This window comes from Asterias rubens, chromosome 2 (assembly GCF_902459465.1).
Source record: "Asterias rubens chromosome 2, eAstRub1.3, whole genome shotgun sequence".
Lineage (NCBI taxonomy): Eukaryota > Metazoa > Echinodermata > Asteroidea > Forcipulatida > Asteriidae > Asterias > Asterias rubens.
In genome coordinates this window covers 7,996,880-8,020,744 of record NC_047063.1, presented here as the reverse complement: position 1 = coordinate 8,020,744, position 23,865 = coordinate 7,996,880, and the positions used below count along the sequence as shown (strand labels likewise).

Genomic DNA, 23,865 nt, shown 5'->3' with positions numbered 1-23,865 from the left:
GGGCAGGGATCGGATATATAAAATCAAATAAACGTCCAGTCCAAGTATTTTTTAACTAAAAAAGCGGTTATTTTCCCCCAAATAAAGAGTCAGTCTTTCGTAAAACAAACAATTTGTTATAAACAAGGCATATAAATGGAAAGGGTAAGTATTGCAAAAGGACTGAGTAAACTTTACGTGCTTTTGGCATTCCCACAAAACATATCCGTTCAACACAAACAACAAAAACCAACGGCTGAAGCTGACTGGTTCCCTTCAAACCGCAGAATACTTGGCTTTGAATGGTACAAAGAAAGTAACTGATACCAGTTAAAGAACGCCTGCATGTCAATCATCCAACGATCACACACAACAAGAACACCAAAATGACATCGAATGACCGAAAAACATTATTTTAAAATAAGTTGATTTGATAAATATGGAAGCTTGTATGTGACAGGCGTGTTTGCGTACAACTCTGAGCTAAGATCTCCACAATGCCTGTGAGAAACAAGGTATGTACGCCGTGTGAAGATCGACCACCGACCCACACACAAAATAAAAGTTTTTTTGTACACAAACCATGCATATTGATCTTGTTGATTTGCTAGTGCAGGCAGTGGGTCGGGTTGCTGTAGCTTTTTTAAATATTAATTCAAGTAAATGTTTGCTACAAATCGCAACATAAAGTTAAACCGTACATACCGTAACCTTGCCTATAAGTATAATGTGTGTCATTGCTATATTTAATTTATACAAATGTATTAAAATATTATTACTTTTGTTTGCACCCCCTGACTGATATGATAAAATATTATAATTATAATTAATAATAAAAAGTAACTCAGACCATCTCACTTCTCAGACAGAGTCATATAAATATTTAATAACACTATTCATTAATAATGATTTATAAAAAGGAAAGGGGTTTCCGTTAATTTTGTTATTACACTTGCCGGCCGGTCGAGTCGAGTCCCAACACAACAAGTCTTTAGTATGTTAGTATAAATATATGTGATGGGCTCTGCAAAAATGAGTCACAAGGGCCCAAGGGGGACAATTGACTTTTGGGGTTTTGTACATGGCTGAAAAAGGCTAAAAGAGCATACAACAAGCTTGCTTCATTTTGACATATCTTACACACTAGTGAGATGTTTGGTTCAAAAGATATGACTTTTTGATGCGTCAAAATGAAACCAAGTCCAACACTTCTCCGAAGAAAGATATGAAGTAAAACGAAATGCACATTTTGTTTTATTTTGGAAGGCATTGAGTGAGTATACAAAGAAGTTCAGATGGCATGAGTCGGTCAAATCCTCCTCCTTCAAACCGTCTCCTGAACAGAAATCATCATTTGCTGGTCTGTCCTCTGCTGATCTTGGTAAGTGAAGTTACTCATACCAAAAGGGCCCAATTTTGTAGAGCTGGTTTTAAATTAAAGCACAACAATAAGCTTAGCAAAACAAAATAGTGCTATAAAGGTTACCAGTTTTACAACTTGTGTCTGGTATCCTACTCATTATTGCTAAGCAGGGATTTTATAAACAGTGTTAAATTTCTGCTTTACAGCAGCTCTATGAAATCGGGCGCAGGTCTGGAAAAACATGCTAGCCAGGAAGGTCCTGGTCAATAAGCTTTTGGTCTTGGCATTGGTGGCCCTTCAAAACTCTTCAAAGATTTTCCAAATGGAAGCACCCTTTGTGAAGTGAAAATGGTCTTGCCCTCTCAAAGATGAAATTCCTGGTTGTCTTACCATGGAGGAAAACACAGGCCTGAAACTTCACTGAGGCAACAGAGCCAAACTTGCCTCTCTACACGCTGTTTATTTCACTGTTTTCTCCATGTGGGAGTCAAAGTCCTTGATATCCTAAACAGGACTGTTCCAAATGTCCTATAGGGGTGAGGTCACAGAATTTTTTTTTTTTTTAAGGGGGTTGAAAAGTGTTTTTCACAATGCACAAATTTGTACAGACAAACAGACCTACCTAGATCTGAAACCTGAGTTATAAAGTAAACCTCTATCAAAATGCTACTGCTGTGGCCAATAGACCTTTATCACGCTGTCACCGTCTTGGTCATGTTCTCTGTATCCACTGTAATGAATGCTAACATTCATTGCGCAAACATGGCACCAGACTACTATTTCGTCCAGCCTCAGTTTGGTTGCAATGAGTTGGAATGGAGTAAAATCAAGATGGCCACACCGTGATAAAGGTCTATACTCACTAGCTAAGTAGTTTTATGCGTGGACTGTGGATTTGAAAACAGTTTTTTGTTGTCTGTGGATACACAGGTCAGCAAGAACCACCCCTCCAGCGCAAACGCTACCCTCTACAAAATGACTCAAAGCTGACGTATACAACAAAGCAGATCTTCGGAGATGCGCCTGGATCTGATGATGACCTAACAAAGAGAAAGCCTCGAGCTGGAGGAGGCGGAGTACCAGTGATGGGGCCACCGATGAAGACCTTTAAGATTAGAGGCAACGAGGAGACAGGATCTAAGACACAAAAGTGAGTTCAGCTTCTCTTATTGATAATGTTTTTCTTTTCCTTTGTTTAAATTATTTCATAAAAAATTAGTACAAAGTTGGTTAAACAGCAGAAACTGTTAAATTGTACAAGAACCTTGCTTATGGCATCACAGCAAAAGCATGGGTCACCCGGCAACAGACCGATCCATTAGGCTGCGCCCAATAAACCAATCCTTTAGGCTGCGCCCACAGCGCACGTCTGAGCAAGAACAGGTCAGCCTCTCTGATGCCATTCTGCACAACTCTGCCGCGCGTAGGACTTTATTTGTCAGACTTTCGGTTGCGCAATGGGTTGTGATTGGTCAATACGCAATGGGGCGGAGCTTAATGGATTTGTCTGTTGTTGTGGGTGCAGTGAACATTTTGAGGCCTGATGTATGCAGGTCATTCAGGATTGGTGTGATGTGCTCTCATTTTGGCTGTTATATTGATTTTCTATTCGGTGCATTCCAATGGATTTCACTGACAGAACTGTTGTTTTATTTTAAACAAAATGAAAATGTAACCATTAAAATATTGCAAATAGAGAATAACTTTCACTCATCTTAAATTATGTTTTTTGTTCACAGATTATTGAGGACCAAACCTGACAAAGAACCAATAAAGAACAAGACCTATGCCCCCTCAAGTTTCAAACCTGGAACCATGCCAGTAGAAAAGGTACCTACCCCAAACCAAACATCCAATGTCAACAACAACAAAGATGTTGTCTCAAGTAACAACAGAACTGTCAGTGAAGTGACTCAAAATGTGTCCAAGTCAACGCATAAACATACAACGAAGGTAAGTTTGACCAAGTGTTTCCATAGTGTTTTCCATTCATTTTTGTAAACATGTTATGATAGGTTGCTTTACATCAAAAGCCATGGAGGGTCACTTAAGGTGAGGGCTAACTTAACTGATTTTCAAGGTGAGGCTAACTTAACTGATTCGGGTTGCTGACCCAAATCAACTGCCACCAGGGGCACATTGCCACCTACTCCTTGGGTTGAAACAGCGTTGCCCCCTTCACAGTCTGTAAGGATGCAGGCAGAATGTTGTCTTTTCACTCTTGATGTTTCTTTTAGAAGTGTGTGTTTGTTTTTTGGTGTTTTGTTTGTTTGTCTTGTCACAGAAAGTTGCCTTGCACTCTTGATGTTTCTTAGAGAAGTGTTTGTTCGTTTGTTTGTTTTGGGGTATTTTGTTTTGTTGGTCTTGCAGCCGATGTTGCCATGCAATCTCAATGTCTCGTTGAGAAGTGTTTGTTGAGAAGAGTTTGTTGAGAAGTGTTTGTTTGTTTGTTTGTTTGTCTGTCTGTCTGTCTGTCTGTCTGTCTGTCTGTCTGTCTGTCTGTCTGTCTGTCTGTCTGTCTGTCTGTCTGTTTGTTTGTTTGTTTGTTTGTTTGTTTGTTTGTTTGTTTACTAGTTTTTGTTTGTTGTTCTTGCAGCCGAATGTTGCTTCGCACTCTTGATGGTTCTTTGAGAAGTGTTTGTTTGTTTACTGGTATTTTGTTTGTTGTTCTTGCAGCCTAACGTTGCTGTGTACCTTTGATGGTTCTTGGAGAAGTGTTTGTTTGTTTACTGGTATTTTGTTTGTTGTTCTTGCAGCCTAATGTTGCTGTGCACCTTTGATGGTTCTTTGAGAAGTGTTTGTTTGTTTACTGGTATTTTGTTTGTTGTTCTTGCAGCCTAACGTTGCTGTGCACCTTTGATGGTTCTTTGAGAAGTGTTTGTTTGTTTACTAGTTTTTGTTTGTTGTTCTTGCAGCCTAATGTTGCTGTGCACCTTTGATGGTTCTTTGAGAAGTGTTTGTTTGTTTACTGGTATTTTGTTTGTTGTTCTTGCAGCCTAACGTTGCTGTGCACCTTTGATGGTTCTTTGAGAAGTGTTTGTTTGTTTACTAGTTTTTGTTTGTTGTTCTTGCAGCCTAACGTTGCTGTGCACCTTTGATGGTTCTTTGAGAAGTGTTTGTTTGTTTACTAGTTTTTGTTTGTTGTTCTTGCAGCCTAATGTTGCTGTGCACCTTTGATGGTTCTTTGAGAAGTGTTTGTTTGTTTACTGGTATTTTGTTTGTTGTTCTTGCAGCCTAACGTTGCTGTGCACCTTTGATGGTTCTTTGAGAAGTGATTGTTAACTTGTATTTTGCTTGTTAATCTTGCAGCCTAATGTTGCCATGCAGTATCAAGCAGGTATTCGAGAGACGAGGCCCAAATCGGCCAAGTATCTATCGGAGTATCAGAGGAACTTTGAATGGAGGAATCCTCACCCCAAGGAATCACCGCTCATGGCTGCAGACCAGGTAGGCTAAGGCCTTGTCTGAATTAGCGGCTCTGGCTAGATTGCCCATCGTCATACGTTGAAGTATAGATCGTATCGAAAGTGGCCATGTTGTAGGGCAGTCCATATACGCGTCTAAAGGCATACATCAATGAGGCACGCAGCATTACTGGTTTTATTTTTATGGCACGTACACGCACATGCTCATAGATGCCATGTTGTAGGGCAGGTTTTTGAATGGTAACGTCATATTTGATACTGTCTAAATAGAACATCCTTAGCAATGCCCTTAGCAACAGTCATAGCCGTAGCTGTAATCGCCCATTCAGCTACAGTCTTACATAAGACTTGCCCCAGTACAGTGCCCTTAATAGCAACAGTCGTAGTAGCCATTGCTGTAATCGCCAATTCAGTTACAGTCTTATATTAGACTTTCCCCATTACCAAGGCTGCTAAGCATGTATGTTATAATTAGACTTTCCCTAGTACCATGGCTGCTGAAATGGTATGCTAACATTAAACTTGTCCCAGTATTTTAGCTACTGAGTATGTGTGTTATCATTAGACTTGCCACAGTACCATGGCTGCTAAGGCGCGCGGTCCATTTAGGGCCGGTTCGGCAACCATCACACGATTGCCGCAAACGATTACTTTACAGAGGGTCAATCGGTTGAGTTTCGGCACGCAATCGTTTCCAGAGATTATAGAAAGACTTACTCAGGTGAAACACAAAAGAGTTGGTACTTGACTGTGGTTTACAACTAACGAAGGAGTTCGCCAAAACCAGGCTGTCACTGACACTTCCACCGCTAATCCCTCGTTAATCATGACTAATCCTCCACGGCCAGGAGTACTGGTAACAATGGGTGGGTGCGTGTACGCCCAGGTAGTAGCTTTTCTTAGCATCATGAATGAATAGGTTTTGGGGGGCAAAACACGGCATTGAACATCTTGTTATAAATGTAATTCAAGTCGACAATATTCGGGATTCTTGATTTTGAGAGGTAGGACCGAACGGAAATCATACAAATATTTAACAAGGCTGTTCCAATTGATAAGATGGTTAACGGATCGCGGTGAACGATTTCCTACCGCGATCCGCTGTGAAAATTGGGGGAAATGAAAATTCCTCATTTCGTTTGTATTGACGAACTTTTGGTCACATTATCTAGACTATATAATCTTATTTTTTTTCTTTTCAGAGCCACACACATCAAAAAAGAGATTTAACATGATGCGTCTTTGTAATAAAAAGTTATTAAACTATTCATTTATAATTTCACAGATTTGTAATATTTATGTTTCAGATTTTCCCCAAATCACAAGACGGACTCCAAATTCATTTACACTTTTCCATGAAACTTATTTATATTAAAGCACGAGATTGTCTGATGAACGTTAAACATAGAGGGGCTTTATCTTTACTCGATGTCAACTTAAACGTTAAAACGGGACGGGTATAAACAAATGTTCTGATAATAAGATCAGTTCATTTATTCCACTTAATCATAAAACAAACAATTGCACACACATACATTCGATATTTTTTATTGCAGTCTTTTTATTAATGCAAAGGTATTTCTTCTTCAATGCTAACAGTATGTTTAAATGTAAAAGTATTCACAAATAAACCTTCAGACGAGGACGTACTTATAACCGTCCTATTTGCAGATCACACCCAAATTCAACAACCTGGTCATACATTTATTAAAAACAAACACATTAGTTGGGAAACATTCTTAGTTGGTCACAATCAACCACAAACTGAGTACGTCTCGAACGCTCAAATGCATGTATACATGTACATGATGTACCCATGTGAGATACATTGACGTTTCCAGCGCTAGGCAAAGCCAACCAGCAAATACATGACATAAAGAGGTAAAAGTAGAATGTCAGGTTATACTTCATCGTTTTTCACGATAAAAAAAAGTATGTGTGGTATCTTTTGACAAGTATGTTGTAAATGAAAAAACACAGCGCATAAAATAAAGCGTTTGAACATTTTAGTTTTGAAATTCATATTCATAGTCTACTATACAACAGTCAAAGCTATAAGCCCAACACAATGGACATTAATCCGTTTGACAATCGTGTGATGGTTGCCGAACCGGCCCTAAATGGACCGAGCAATTGCAATGAAACTTTCAGGGATCGAGGGTTATGGTGCAATATTGATCCTAAGGCAATGATGTCATGATGACGTCATCACCGGTCACATGACGTCATCTTACAGGTGTTTTATGTTAAATGTTTGAAAATATATATCAAATCAGCCAAAAGGGACCGTAGGTTTCTGTTTGCGGGATTGGGTAGGGGAAAATTAGGTCTTCATATTTTGTTCGTGTGGTTGACCTAACATGGCATCTACTTCCGGTCGAAACGGGCCAAAAACGTAAGTGCCCTGTAACTCAAAAGTGGTAAAAGTTATGAAGTTGCTTTCCAGGACGTAAGTGTCTAGCAAGGGTGGACAGTTCAAACAAAATATTGATGACGTCACAAATTGCAACAGCGCCCTCTAGCGGCAGGTTGAAAACTCTTCAAAATTTACTTTTTGTAGTTGTCTGTGGTGAAATTTGTTGTAATCACTTTAAATGACGTCATCGGGGGTCACGTGACGCGACATTAAAGGTGCACTTTTTGAAGTCGTGTAACTCTCGAAGTAATGACGCGATTATGTTGAAACTTCGTGGATTGTTTGATATTGGCAAGTTCTTGTGAATTGTAAAATGACGTAATGATGACGTCATCACATGGTTTTTCCCTTTGTGCGCCTTTAACACATCAATTGCTATCTGAACATGGTATAATCCAAATTATTTTTTTAATTAGCCCGGATTGGTCATAACTGCTGTGAAAAAAAAAATATATAAATAAATTACAAATTCAGTTGAAAAATTAAAAATGTTATTTAAAATGTTATTTCAAATGCACACAACAGAAAACAGAAATCAAATATAGGTAATATGGAAATGGACCTATAGCACAATATTACCCATGATCAAATACCACCAAAAGCTGATAAAAAGATTACAAACGATTGCGGCTTAAAGACACTGGACACTTATGGTAATTGTCAAAGACCAGTCATCTCAATTGGTGTATATTAACATATGCATAAACTAAGAGTGACAATTTTAACTCAATTGGTTGTCGAAGTTGCGAGATAATAAGATAATAATGAACGAAGAAACACCATTGTCACTCGAAGTTGTGTGTGGTAGATGCTTGATTTTGAGACCTAAACAAATATTCTGAGGTCTCAAAATCAAATTCGTGGAAAATTACTTCTTTCTCGAAAACAACGTTATTTCAGAGGGAGTCGTTTCTCACAATGTGTTATGCTATCAACAGCTCCGAAGGTTTTATGCGAAACATTATTTTAAGTAAATGCCAATAGTGGCCACTGCCTTTAAGATACTTTCTGGCTATTTAGCATTTCTGGATTATCTGTATAGCGGCACACATCTTAATAATTTATTTATATATAATTACATATATAATGAATAGGGTAGATGGCCTTAGCTTTCGATCCAATCCGGACCTTCTTCAGAGCCATAAAACAAGTACAAACAATTACATATAAGTGGGAAAAGATAAAATGGATATGGTTATGACAATTAAAAACAAAATACAAGCAAATCAAGGGGATCACCCCGAAGGGATAATGAATAGGGTAGATGGCCTTAGCTTTCGATCCAATCCGGACCTTCTTCAGAGGCATAAAACAAGTACAAACAATAATATATTTTTTTGTTTTCTTCAAAAAAATAGGGTAAGATGCGAGCCTCTCCTTCTACATTATTCTTGCGACTGGTGTCCGTTCACTCTTAATTAACTACTTTGCACAATGTTGACGTTATTCCCACTCGCGCTGCGCCTGTCCTTCCAACATGTCATGCCTTTTGTCCACTACTCTATTAACATCAACATGTTCTCACTCCCTTTTACTGGGTCATCCATTCAACCACCGGAAGCAGCAAGCGATCTTGAACTGACATTTTTAATATCGTCAGAAGTCTATACGGTAGCACTGATGAAATTTCCCCAAATAATTGTTGATGTTTTGTTAAAAATAGACCCGGCAGTGTAAATAACTCACTGTTCCAGTCGTTTGAGTTGTTATGACAGCACTAATGATACAATATCGATTTTTACCAGAGGCTGCCGCAGCTTGTGTATTTGGTTCGAAGGCGGGCTAATAAACTGTTTCACTACCAAGCCCCTTTTCACACTAAAGGTATTTCCTGGGAACTTCCCGGGAACTTTTGGCCCATCTTTTCACTTCCCGAGAGTTGCCCGGAATATAGCGTTTTCCTAGAAAAAAAAAAATCCCTGCTCAGGGGTAGGAAGTTAACCCCGGGCTAAAACGTTTTTCATGAAACGACCGTGCAAATTCCCGGGGAATAGTACTCCAGGGAGTTACCAATATACACATATTGACTGGCAATGAGGCAACTAGTGTACGTCTATTCCCTCGATGGACTTTGAGTGACCAGAAGAGGGACCTATTTCCCAATGCCGAAATTTTGTATAGTTCCTAAAGAGCAATTGCAATGAAACTTTCAGGGATCGAAGGTTATGGTGCAATAATGATCATAAGGCAATGATGTCATGATGACGTCATCACCGGTCACATGACGTCTTCTTAATTGTGTTTTATGTTAAATGTTTGAAAATCTATATCAAATCAGCCAAAACGGACCGTAGGTTTCTGTTTGCGGGATTGGGTAGGGGAAAATTAGGTCTTCATTTTTTTTTTTGTGTGGTTGACCTAACATGACATCTACTTCCGGTCGAAACGGGCCAAAAACGTAAGTGCCCTGTAACTCAAAAGTGGTAAAAGTTATGAAGTTGCTTTCCAGGACGTAAGTGTCTAGCAAGGGTGGACAGTTCAAACAAAATATTGATGACGTCACAAATTGCAACAGCGCCCTCTAGCGGCAGGTTGAAAACTCTTCAAAATTTACTTTTTGTAGTTGTCTGTGGTGAAATTTGTTGTAATCACTTTAAATGACGTCATCGGGGGTCACGTGACGCGACATTAAAGGTGCACTTTTTGAAGTCGTGTAACTCTCAAAGTAATGACGCGATTATGTTGACAATTCGTGCATTGTTTGATATTGGCAAGTTCTCGTTAACTGTAAAATGACGTAATGATGACGTCATCACATGGTTTTTCTTAAAGATTTTTTCCATTTTTGCGCCTTTAACACATCAATTGCTATCTGAACATGGTATAATCCAAATTATTTTTTTAATTAGCCCGGATTGGTCATAACTGCTATGAAAAAATAACCAAATAAATTACAAATTCAGTTGAAAAATTTAAATTGTTATTAAAAAAACATCTATGCATTTGTGCACATACGCAATTATGTCTAGTTTCTATTTATTTTTACTTAAAAAAAAAAATAAAAAATTGCCTAAGAGAGTATTTTATATAATAGTGTGTGTGCCTCCCTATGTGACTGGATTAACAGGCTTTCGAGCTCCAGTGTTTAATTATTGGTTTAATCCCAACGAGGTATGTTTCTTGATGATCTTACCGAGACGAAGTCGAGGTAAATTACCAAGGACCAGGCCTCTTATACACACTTTGATTCTCATTCATAAATACCTTTTTGGTAAACAAATATTAACACTTTTGGTCAAAGGTAAAATAAATGCAAACATTATAATTGTTAAATGATTTCTTTCAACACAACAGCCCTCCAGCTATACAAAAATGGTAAGGCCCTCCGCCGCCCTCGGTTAAACAACTCTTTATAAGGGAATGCTGTGCGCGTCGCGCGTATCGCGTGATGTGGCACAACTGTCCCGGCCGTTGCTCTTGACCAATAGGAATGAAGAAACTGCCTTGTATAAGCACAGGTGCGAGCTCGCGTGTAACGCCCATGTTTCAACACTTTTTACTGGTCATTAAACAAAGGTTTATACACACCCACGTGACGCGCTCTCCACCAATTCAATTAAATTTTTGTTAAGCCAGCAGCAAGAGCTGGTCAACCATTCAATTTCATTAATTGGAAAACATTTTCCAAATGCATTGTTTGCATTCAAATTCAATGACGTCATCGGGGGTCACGTGACGCGGCATTAAAGGTGCACTTTTTGAAGTCGTATAACTCTCGAAGTAACGACACGATTATGCTGAAACTTCGTAGATTGTTAGATATTGGCAAGTCCTCGTGAATTGTAAAATGACGTCATGATGACGTCATCACATGATTTTTTAAAAGATTTTTTTTCCATTTTTGCACCTGTAACACATCAATTGCTATCTGAACATGGTATAATCCAAATTATTTTTTAAATAGACCGGATTGGTCATAACTGCTGTGAAAAAAAAATACATTTCAAATTCAGTTGACAAATTTAAAATGTTATTAAAGAAACAGCCATGCATTTGTGCACAAATGCAAATATGTCTAGTTTGTATTTATTTTTAATTACACATTGTTTTTCCCTAAAGGAGAGTATTTTATATAATAGTGTGTGTGTGCCTCCCTAAGTGCCTGGATTAACAGGCTTTCGAGCTCCAGTGTTTAATTAAGGAAATCAATGTGTGGTGAAGAGGTTTTCAACCAGTGGTAAAAACCCAACGAGGCCTGGTACTTAATAATTTTACCGAGACAAAATTACCAAGAACCAGGCCTCGGCGGGTTTAAACCACTATTTGAAAACCGATTCAACACACTTTGATTCCCATTCATAAATACCTTTTTGGTAAAAAAACATGAACACTTATAATTGTTCGATGATTTCTTTCAACACGACACCCCTCCAGCTATGAAATGGTAAAGCCCTCCGCCGCCCTCGGTTAAACAACTCCTTATAAGGGAATGCTATGCGCGTCGATGTGGCACAACTGTCCCGGCCGTTTCTCTTGACCAATAGGAATGAAGAAACTGTATTATATAAGCACAGGTGCGAGCTCGCGTGTCATGCCCATGTTTCAACACTTTTTACTGGTCATTAACAAGGGTTTATACACACCCACGTGACGCGCTCTTCACCAATAGGAATAGCAAAACTGTATGGAGTATTTATGAATACACTTTTCTTGATCATGGCCATCACATTAGGGTTGTATTTCTTGTGCCCTTACTGTTTGTCCTGCTTTGTATTCACTTGTGTATTTATATTATTTATTTTACATACTGTATGCTTGTGTTTGTAATTGTTTAATGGCCAAATAAGGAATAAGAAGAAGAAAAACATTGTGCAGACCCAAACTTTCTAATATAGGTTTTTTCGGTCAATTTCAACAAAAATCCATTGACTCATAGATTTTTGTTTTGATCATGAATGCACTTTGAATCAACATTCAAAAGTCAAAACTAGTTATTCGATTTCAAAAGTTAAGCATTCACTGGTCAAATAAAAGCATTAAACTTCATCAGGCTGCAAGACTCATTCAATTTCGTTAAAGCCAGCAGCAAGAGCTGGTCAACCATTCAATTTCATTAATGGGCAAACATTTTCCAAATGCATTGTTTGCATTCAAATTCAAATTCTATGTTATGTGCTTATACTCATTAGTTGCTGCCTATAAACAAATTCGAAACATTCAAAACTAAAAGTTAAAACTTCTAATTTGACATGTTCAGGACATTCAGAAACAGAGACAACAACACAATCTCAAGACTAAAGCAAAATATTTAGTTGGATACAGGCTTTAACTTTTAGGGAAACAATGCAAAAGGAACAGTTATTTCAATGAAGAAAAAAAAATGGTGCAAATTGTAAAATTATAATGTACAGTACATGTGTACATGGAAACACCTCTTACAAAGGAGGACTACATGTATGTGCTAGTAAATGAGCTATAATTCCCAGTTAACTTGTGAAGCCATAACTCATCTTTAATTTGAATGCAAAGAAGTTGAAATTCGTTGCACATAAATGAACAAGAAAACTCAAACTAGCAGCAAAATCATGTTCGCTTCGGTGAGACTTAATTTGAGTGCATCAACTAAAGCCATTATACACTTTCGGCACAGAAAAAAGAAGAAAAAAATCACATATTTACAAATAACTTTTAGGGTTTACAGAAGGTAGTGGTGAAAGACTTCTCTTGAAATATTATTCCATGAAATGCTTCACTTTTCGAGAAAACATTAAAACAATATTATCAATTCTCGTTGTCGAGAATTACGGATTTATTTTAAACACATGCCATGACACAGCGTTTAGCAGCTTTTTGTGTTTAAAAGGCTATTAGTTTAGTCCTGTTCCAATGGCTTTTAAAGGAAAGAATCGCAGCGCTTACGTATAATCAGGGAATTGTGCTTACGCTAAGCATATTTAACAGCTTAGCAGGGAATGTGTTATTGAGCGTCACAACTCGCATAAACAAATTTGTATCAGTTGACTAATTGTGCTCAACTTCTGCGAAACTTTTACTGCGAACACAGTGACTTAAAAATTTGATTTGCATTCGCAGAATAACCATGCTTTTTACTTGTGCAAAAGTAGGCCGTAGCGACTAGTGTGCTTTATTAGTGTTAAAGTCGCGACTACAAATTATTTAGAGAGGTTTCGCAAGCGTACGGATACAGATACAGATACGGATACGATAACCATATCCGTTCACGTCAGCAGCCGCGTGTTGCATTTTGTTTCGCAAACTATATAGTCCAGGCATTATTTGATATGACCTCGGACAAATTGCAACATCAAGTCTGTAAACTGTTTCATACTCAGAATTTTGTCCTCTATAACATATCAAAACTCTTAAGCAATCCGAATGGGGGAAAGTGTCATGGCGGTCATTTTTTTTTAAATGGCCGCCAAAACCCGAATTGTTCCCAATAGCTTCGCTTCTAAATGACTAAGGGCTTAAATTGTAAGTGCTAAACATACATTTTCACTGACTAGGAATCAAGTGAAACGCATTTTGTAAAGTTAAACCTGACAAAAAAATACATGGCGGCCATTTTCCAAAATGGCCGCCATAAAACAGATATTTCCAATTATCTCCGCTTCTAAATGACATTGGGCATTAATTTTAAATGCTAGACAAACATTTTCGACATGACAACAAGAGGTAAAGTAGAATGTCAGGTTATACTTCATCGTTTTTCACGATTAAAAAAAGTATGTGTGGTATCTTTTGACGAGTATTTTAGAAATGGAAAAAACACAGCGCAAAAATAAAGCGTTAGAACAATTTAGTTTTTAAATTCATTTTCATAGTCCACAACCCAACAGTCAATTCTATAACCCCAACACAATGGACAGTAATCCGATTATAGCCCCTTTGTTCGGACTCCGGACGACCAGACAAGCTCAGCGCACTGAAGCGTTTGAAGAACATATCCCCCGATCGTCTCACAACCGCTGCTGAATCGTTTGCTACTGTAATCGTTTGACAATCGTGTTATGGTTGCCGAACCGGCCCTAAATGGACCGTGCGCCTAAGCAGGTTTGCTACCATTAAACTTGCCCAATACCATCGCAGGTACATAAAACCAGTACTATTGCTGCTGACAACAAGTGTTCAATTTGCATTGTATAATTGTACCCGGCTTTGCCAATCCAGGGGTTGCTACTTGTAAATAAGAAGTCTTGCTCTGAACCAAGTGATGTAGCAACATTATGAGACATCCAATTTGAGTGTTCACTTGTAACCAATCAAGTCATTGTGCTAGATGTTAATCAAAATCTTACTCGCAAACGGCTGATTATTCTTTGAGAATTATTTGTATAAAATAAGATTTTGAAACATCTTTTTTAACTTTCAGATGATTCATAAATCCAATGCCAATGTGGCGCCATTCATCCCTGACAAGGTTCCCCGTCAGAGTGAATATAAAATGAAGTTTAAGTCATGGTCACCGGGGAAGCAGCCGGTATCCACACACCAACAGCAGCTAATGGACAATGCTGAGAGAGAGATTAAAGCCAAGTACCGACTGAAAACAAAGGTGAGGTCTGCTCGTCAATTCTTTAAAGAGATTTGCTACCTTTTGTACGACACAAACATCCACAGATTTACATTAAACACTGAAGATAATGATGGTGGTAAGCTTCCCTTAAAATATTACTTGCTGAGGTACTGTAGTGAGAAACAAGTAAAACAATGTCGCGAAAATAATTTTCGTCTCGGGGACACAACATCCTTTCACACATTTAAGACACTTCTGAAAGCCCACTTGTTTCAGGAGGCCTACCATCAATGACCTATTTATTTCTTCTGTGCCTCTGCTATTAAGCAAACCTTTGATTTAGGTGCTTTATAAAATGATTTATTGATTGATTGATTGATTGATTTATTGATTTATTGATTGCTGACTGCTGTCAGTGATTACCAAAGTCAAACTCAAGTATCTCTTGTCGTTATGATTCCACAGAGCAAGAAGTCTAAACGTTCCAGTTTAACCCCAGACAAGATGAGACCAGCTGGGGTTCCATCAGTGTATGCCCACGATGATCTCCGATTACTGAAATCAGCTGAGAATCCAACTAAACCATTCTTCCCACATTCCACAACTATCAGGTGAGGATAGATGGGTTGCAATATGCGTCAAACAATGGAAAAGTGCACGTGTGTTTCTGAGCTGCGTATGACTCTCAGTAAATGGTTGCTCTTCACGCTTGCACAATTCATCAAATATGGCGGCCGATGACGCCTCCTTCTATCCATCTGTTGATTCTTGCAGCATTTTCCCTTAAAGGGGAGGTCCACGTTTGATAATAGTGGCCGAGCTGGATAAGAGCATGGAACTCGAGCTCTGGGGTTTCTGTTCAGCAAAGTGTGGGCTTGAGTCCTGGTCATGACACTTGTGTCCCTGTCTGCCCCCGTTACGTTCAAATAGCTTTGACTTCATTCTAGGGGCTCACCCCGGTCAGCCCCAGTGCCCTGCTTGTGGAACGGATCACTTGGGAATGGCCCGAGGTGCATGACATCACCACGAGAGGGCAAGTGATTGTGTGGTTAGCTCTTGTCAGAGGCTCACCTGAATGAACACCGCAGGGTCAACACAGGGAAGCTAATTGAACACTACCTGTAATTGCTTCTCTCCACCAAGGGGTAATTAGCTACCTTAGATGGTTCTTGCGATTGATTTAGCTTAGTAGCACATGTTTGTTGCACTGGCTGTATACTCCCCAGGGAGCTGAGATGATATAAAGTGGTAACAACATAGGCTACTAACAGAATTATTTTCAAATGATAAATCAAAATCAAATGACACAGAGTTGTCAATCGACTCTTTTTGCTTGATCGCATCACATTTGATCATTTTCACAACATTTCTTTTCAGGAGATGGAAGTCAGAGTATGCATCAAACTTCCACGAGCCAGAATTATATCGTTATGAAAATGGTATATGGAAGGGTGCTAACCCCCCTCACGTTGCACCCAAAGATGATAACTCACTGGATAAACAACCAAAAGAGACGAGGGACTCTAGACCAAACTGGTTTGCTGAGGTCAGTATCTTAAGTATTATCTGGAAAGGTTTGTGGTAACACCATGTAATGACTATCTCTGATGAGTTGGGGTGGTTCTGAAAAGAACCGTTGGTTTCAACTCGACGTTTCGATCAGTATGCTCTGATCTTCGTCTCGAGAAAGCTGATCGGAGCACACTGATTTAAACAGCGAGTTGATTCACACGGTTCTTTTCAGAACCACCCCAACTCATTAGAGATAGTCATTACATGGTGTTACCACAAACCTTTCCATATCGTAATTCCAGCATGCAAAGTTTCAAATCCTACTTATCTTGGGTATTGTCGACTTTGTGACATATGCAGTTTGAATATCATAAGTGTATCTGTAGGGTGTCATGGCCGAGTGTTTAAGAGCATCGAATTCAAGTTCTGGTGGTTTAGCCATAGGAGTGTGGGTTCGAATCCCAGTCGTGACACTTGTGTACCTGAGTTAGATGCTTTACTATAATTGTTCTCTTCACCCAGGGGTATAAATCGGTACCTGCGAGGGTAGATGTTTATTTTTGTGTATGAATAGCCTTCTGAGCGTCACAGTTGCCTGGGGTTGTATACTCCCCAGGGAGCTCAGAAAGATTAAGGAATGTTATTGGCCCAATGACAAGGGCCGTAGTGTAAAGCACATTGAGTCGGTTATTGTAAAATGCTATATAAGCTGGCACCTTTCTCCCTTGCTGATAGTTCTGTGTTTTCTTCCCTAGGTCTTAGAGCTTCGTCAAAAGGCTGAGGACTATCGTAAGAGAGCACAAGGTACCCACTTCTCTCGAGAACACGTGGCTCAAATCTTAGCCAATCAGGCCAGACTCTGGGATGAAAGCAGTACGACGACGAGTACAGTCAGTTCATTATCGGCGCCCTCTGTTGACACTGGACTCAAAGTCAGGTAGGTAGTCGGAGCTGGAATTTGGAGGGATTGACACAAGTCTACAGGATGTTGGGAACATGGCCCAATTTGGCTCTGCTTACCGTAAGCAAAGAATTGGCACCCTATGGAAGCAGGGAATTCTGCGCTTACGTCAAGCGTAATGGATGGGTTAACAGGGAATTTTGGCTTTTTCATACTGAACGTTACAAGACACTTACGCAGCTAGCGCAGTTGTACGGCGCTTGCTTGTAAGCTGAGAATGGTGATCGTCAGGGCAGAACTCGACAGTAAACAGAGCCATGAAATTGGACTCTGATCATTGTATCAGTCTCGTTGATGGTAAACATTGTACATTGAGACACTCAACAAATGAATTTCATTTCCACAGGAAACCTAATGACAAACCACAGCCTGTGAGTCAACCAGGGGATTCCCCACCAGTCAGGAGACGTTTAGCTTGGCCATTAAATGGGAGAAATGACAACAAAGAATCCCAACCAGCGGTTGACGATGAATCAAGGTAAAGTCTCGTTGTTATCAATAGCAGTTTGAGGCAGTTTGAATTCTTTATCATAAATTTGTTCATTAAGTTTTAATATAGACGCTCGCCAGTCAGTAATGTTACTACAAATTTACTACAATCTCATCTTTTCATCCAAGTAGCATTGGCAGTATTCCAACCCCAGAGGGCTACAAGGGCTCAGTGACCCCAAGCTCGGACGAGGTTGACCTCATTGAGGAACAGGGGAGGCTACCCACACCGAGGTTGCGAGATGAGGGGGTGTCAAAAAGGCATCATCTGGACCGCACCACTCCAGCCACAGGTAACGTTTCTTTCCTCTTATTTGCAAGAATTGGTTCATTGGAAAAAGCAAACTTGTGGTGTCATGTGGCCTAGCGGTTCAGAGCACCAGACTCAAACTCTGATGTTTCTAATCAGTAGAATGTGGGGGGGGAGGGGGGAGTCCCGGTCTTGACAATTGTGTCCTTAAGCGAGACACTTAACCCTTTTTCTTCATCATTCGGATTGGAGGTAAAGCCGTTGATCTCGTGTTTCGTAATACATTCAAAAGATACCTGTTCACTTAGAATCAATAAGAGAAGGGGGGTTTGTCTCTGTGTTTCAAACACTTCCAAAAAACCTGTCTAGAAGTAAATGATAAGCGCTTTAAGATGCCCGTAGATAATGCACTATATAAAAACCCATTACTATTATTTGTTAATGCAACAGGAGGAGCCATCTTAACATCACCTCAATCAAAGCGAAGTTCAGCGATACCGGACGGACCTTTACCTGTAACCACACACCAACACCAAGCTGTGGATCCATTGAAGAAAACAACCCGACAAGGTTTGTCTAATAATAGAGTTTTTGACAACAATTTTCTTTGCAGTTTAAAGCTAGTGTTAGGGTCAGTGTTTGACAACATTACCCTTTAATCACTGCGGGGTACTGTGGCCGAGCAGTCTAGGGCATTGGCTTCAAGTTCTGTAATTTACAGAATGTGGGTTCGAATCCTGGCCTGGTCACTCGTGACACTTGAGTCCTGGAGTAAGGTACTTTATCATAATTGCTTCTCACCAACCAGTAGAAATGGGTATCGTCAAGAGACGGGGAGTAACCTGCAATGGACTGGCATCCTGTCCAGGGGAATAGAAATATTGTCAAGTGTTTTTTTTCCAAGGAAACCTGATATAAACATCAGCCTGATGAGCCATGTTGGCTTGGGACAGACTTTACATTATTTGAGTCACTGGCTGCCTGAAATCGTATTAGATTTAACCAAAAAACAAAACAAACAAAAAAACACTTTGTATCTTGGACTCAAAGTCATGTAGGATATCTGGGCTCAAATTTGGAGGGAACATTCACATGTTTTTACTTGACTAGAGTTGTTTTCACAAGACTAGAATTTAGCCTTTCAGAAAGGCTCAAGTAGAATTTATAGGGTTTTGCGCAGCGAGGATCCTGTGAAAGATCCTTGTGATCTAAGTCTACAAGATGCAGCCCAAGAGTTACCGCCACAAAATTCAATCCTTCTTTTGAATGCTGAGATAAAATGAAATAATTTTGATTTAGACAGATTAACCTATGAGGATTTTGTGTAATGTGATCCTCTTAATAAGAGAGAAATGTTTGTTTTTTATTATAGACCACAGAAGAAACATAATCCCTTCTGAAATCACTCGAGGGTTTGCCTACGATAGCGACGAAGATTCTGACGATGAACGTTCAGTTACTCCAAGGGTCACCACACCTCCACCTCAAGTTGACATGAAAACAAGGGTAAGCTTCAAAAGAATTAAACTGTTTCTGTGACATCACTATACTGATAAAAGTAGATTATTTTATCGAACCTACACTTAACTGTACACTTGATACAAACTAAAATGATAGATCAAGTTGAAATGACTTTCTTTCCAAGTCAAAAGATAACATGATATGCAAAACACAGCTGAAAACATGTTATTGTTTCAATTTCCAAAAACATTTGTAAAAACATAAATGTAAACTGATCAAAACAGGGTACTCTATAATGTTGCAAGCACTTTAAAAATGTGCTTAGACATTTTGCAAAGTACAAAGGTGACCAAATGTCTTTGACAAAGTACAATTTGCTGCATATAGGGAGCTTACATGTAGTAGTGTCGTTGCCGAGTGGTTAAGAGCACTGGATTCAAGCTCTGGTGTTTCTGATCAGCAGAGTGTGAGTTCAAATCCCAGTCATGTCACTTGTGTTCTTGAGCAGTATACTTTACCATAACTGCTTTGTCTTTATCCTTGGTATTGTTAATTTTTGTATATATAATTTTGTAACTGTCAGCGTCAGGGTTTTTGTTTCTGTTGGCTTCATTTACCAGTTAAGGCAATTTGGAAACATATTTTAAAAACTACTTGATTATGCTTAAAAGGTTAACCTGTAGCAGCCCTTACAGTATTTTCCTTTGTCCCATAAAATACGTCTAGGCGGCCCTCAAACATTATTTTCATTACGTCACGCCATGTGCGTTTCTCCAACCCGGGTATATAAAGCTCGACTGCACACGCACTCACTCTCGCACTTGGTATTTCTACCACTGAGCAGGCACAGCAAACCAACCTACCAGTTGTATGTATATTGTCCATTAAAACAGTAATCGCTTTTACAACCAACTATCGTATTCCATTCGACTCTTATTTCACATTACTTTTTCTAATACTCTTGTTGCTGTGGTGTGCTATTTGGCAGTAGTACACAGCTAATAGGTACAATGCAGCTGCAAGCCTATTAGTATATTCCTACAAGTTAAGTACCTTATTATTTTTGCTGGCACAAGTATTGCCCCCTTTTTGTATATATACAAGCAGGTGAAGCAGCCAAGCTCGTAATACTTTAAGTAACTTCATTTAGTTATAAAACATTCCAACACACTGCTTAAAGCCCAACCTCAATCTTTCATCCTGTATTCCTCTTCTCAGATACTGAACAATCTCCAGGGGTCTCCCACGGCGGGCATCACAACAAGGGATCCCTTCCCCCTCCGAGATAACACAGCTAAGCCCCCTCCATTCACACGACATTCCAACAACTACTTTGAGACCAGTCCAACCATGCCAGTCATGCCCAAGAAGATTGAACCTCCACGTACATGGGCAGGTCCCCTGAGGGGTGCTGGAGGGAATGCAGAGGAGGCTGATGAGAGTGGTGATGAAGAAGTGACTGCTACAACGTCTTCAGAAGCTGTGGGTGGTGACAAGAGGCCTGATGCAGTTAAGAGTCTGACGGCTAAAGGTAAGGGATATAGAGTTTTTTGGACTGAGCTAAGGTTATGCTTTTTTTTCTTTTTTTTTTTTTTTTGGGGGGGGGGGTTTCGTGGCCGAGCGGATAAGAGCACCAAGCTCAAGCTCTTGTGTTTCTGTTCAGCAGAGTGTGGGTTCAAGTCCCAGTCTTAACACTGGTCTCCCTGTAAGTGCTTCTCTCCACTCAGGGGTAACAAACAAACATTTTACTAGAGCGTGACTTAAACCTGCAACCTGCAGATTCTGCCCCCATATGGCAAACTTTGTACAAACTTCTTTTTGATAGCACCCTCTTTTGAATCATCCTACATCAGCCCATGTTATTTTCCCATATAGGGGACAGATTTTTCTAGGACACCGGCACTCAATCAACCGAGCTATGTAGCCCCAATTTCGGGGTCTCCCTATTTTGCCCGTCAAATATAAATATTACAAGTAAAATTATTATTATAAAGCAGCATGATATTCTTTTAATTTTATGTAGGTCCACTGAACAGGCCTAACTCTGGCAGCATGTACGGTCGGCCGATGACTGCGCACCCCCAGACAAGACAAGAAGCCGGGACCAGCCACGCTCAGACGGAAGGTACCAGTAGGAGAAACAACGAAGCCTGGACCGTCCCGTCCCTCCTGCCCCAAGCCGATCCCACGACACCACAGTGGAAGTCTCCCGTCAGAGACAGCGACGAGTTATCGTTATCGACGATGTCCATCGCATCCAGCAGCTCTCTTGCCTCTGAGGTCCTAGTGAGGGCGCGTAAGAGGAGAGACGACTTCTGGGGCAAGAAGTAACTCTCAAGAAGTTGGATACTTGAATCCAGGAAGCAGAAAGTATTATGATGTTAAACCTAGCTTTAAAAAAGGTTGCAGTGAACAGTGGTTGCCCTGGGGGCAGGGGTCGGAGGTAAAAACCAAATTAATTTGAATACTGTCAATGGAGGGTTAATCACAGAGTAGAAGTGTGAGATTTGTAAATTGAGAGTTTTTGATGATATCGGTATGTTGCAGCCTGGTCCATACATCCTGCGAATGCTGATGCAATAATATGAAATTTGACGTTACAAATTCGCGATGAATAATTTGCAAAAGTTGAGCAGTGCCCAACTCCTGCAAAACATTCCCTGCGAAAACAGCCCTGTGACGTAAAGATTCCATTCGCATTCGCAGGAAGTATGGACTGGACTTTATGCTGGTAAACCTAGCTTTAAACCAGGGCCCAATTTCATAGAGCTGCTAAGCACACAAAATATGCTTAGCATGAAATTTTGGCCTTGATGAAAACAGGATTACCAACCAAATTTCCACATGAATTTCAGGATAAGCCCACAACAGCTGAATACCAGTAACAAGCAATATGCAACAAATGGAAATTTGGTTGGTCATCCTGTTTTTATCAAAGAAAAAAATTTCATGCAAAGCAAATTGTGGTGCTTAGCAGCTCTATAAAATTGGGCCCAGGTCACAGTGAACATTACATTACTAGAGAGTTTTTGATGTTGTCAGTATGATCCGAGTAAGACTGTGGTCTTGTGTACATCATTTGTGATTTAACAAAGATCATATTTGATCTATCGTTTGTTTGGGAGTCACTTGTTCGGACACAGTAGATGCACAATATCTCAATCAAACCTTAACAGTTGTGAGGTTTACGGTAGCGCCATGTTTAAATATCTTTGTTGAGAAGTGTTGGGTTCTGAGAAGAACCAGTGGTTGACAACTCTTTGATAGTTTAGTCAATCTTACTTAACTTTCTTGTAGCTATGATGTTACTGAAATACAATGTGGCGGAGTGACAAGATTTTAACATTCCATGAACCCTTTATTGTAATAGAAATTTTTTATGAAGGAATTTTTTATGAAAGAAATTCAAGGTTTTTAACGAGATGCATATAAAGAGATTTTATCTTGGTTTAAATGATAATATTCCAAAAAGTTTTTTTAATTCCTTATCTTTTAAAACCAAATAGATCTCCCCATAAAAATGTGATTTAAGCAAAATAGATTTTATTTGTGCTTCAATAAAATTTAAGACCAATGTCAGGTTGGTAACAGTGTACAGCTTGATGGCGGTCATCTTGTTTTTGTTGAAGTGCTTGTGAAGAGATTTTGTCTAGGTTTTAACGATTATTCCAAAATGTTTTAACATTCCTTATCTTTTAAAACCAAATGGATCTCCCGATGAACATTTTTCATGTGATTTAAAACCAAACTTTTATTTAAAGACGAAGGTGAGATGTAGAGCTTCAATATTGGCGCCCATCTTTTATTCTTCCAATTCAAATCAATTCTGTCAAACCATAATGAGGCTTGGAGGGAATTAATCTGGTCCCTTTATTCTGTATGAGAATCTGTATTGCTGGACAGGGTACAAGTCAATCAGGGTTAAGTTTGATAAAGGGTCTGTTTGAACAAAGCCACAAGGAATGTTTTTTTCTGGTCAACAAAAAACAATCAAAAAAGTAACATTGTTAAGGTTAACAAACATTTTCTTTAGAATTCCCTTATTATATGATATTTTATATTTTACATGCCTAGAACTGCCTTGGTGTTGTAGCATCTTTTTTATCATTAACTCTGTTTTTAAGCCCATTTATTTAAAACAAAAAATGTAAATAGATTGTAGAGTTTTGTTTTTACTTTCATTTCTGTTCTTTTGGAATACTGTATAGATTTGTTGTTTTTCGTTACCGTGAATTTTTGTACATAAAATGTAAAAAAATCTTCTGATGTCTTACAGTGGAAAACTGGAATTTTTGAAATAGAAACAACCTTTCCCAAGTTTTAAGAAACGTATTCTGATGCATGAATTTTTGTACATAAATAGGATTAGATGATAGCAATTTTTTTATAAGAATACATCATCAGGGACTTTTGAATAATAATTCAGCAGCTTTTGAGAACAAACTAACTTAACTATCTTTGAGAGAATGTGGTTATTTTATGTGACTTCAGGCGTGCATCTTATAATCTGTGTGCATTTGTTTCAAGAACCA

At 39.1% G+C, this 23,865-nt stretch overlaps 1 protein-coding gene across 1 annotated transcript; it reads left to right on the top strand.

Moving 5' to 3' along the window:
• The first annotated feature begins 323 nt into the window (after positions 1-323).
• On the top strand, positions 324-22,148 carry LOC117307184 (nuclear protein MDM1-like). Its single transcript, XM_033791859.1, has 15 exons — positions 324-494; positions 1,246-1,360; positions 2,273-2,492; positions 3,082-3,295; positions 4,652-4,789; positions 14,517-14,699; positions 15,126-15,271; positions 16,038-16,206; positions 16,928-17,109; positions 17,480-17,611; positions 17,755-17,915; positions 18,323-18,442; positions 19,245-19,378; positions 20,552-20,864; positions 21,357-22,148. Exons 1-15 carry the CDS (start codon positions 477-479, stop codon positions 21,662-21,664), a joined length of 2,553 nt encoding a protein of 850 aa, XP_033647750.1. The 5' UTR covers positions 324-476; the 3' UTR covers positions 21,665-22,148.
• Positions 22,149-23,865: the final 1,717 nt, after the last annotated feature.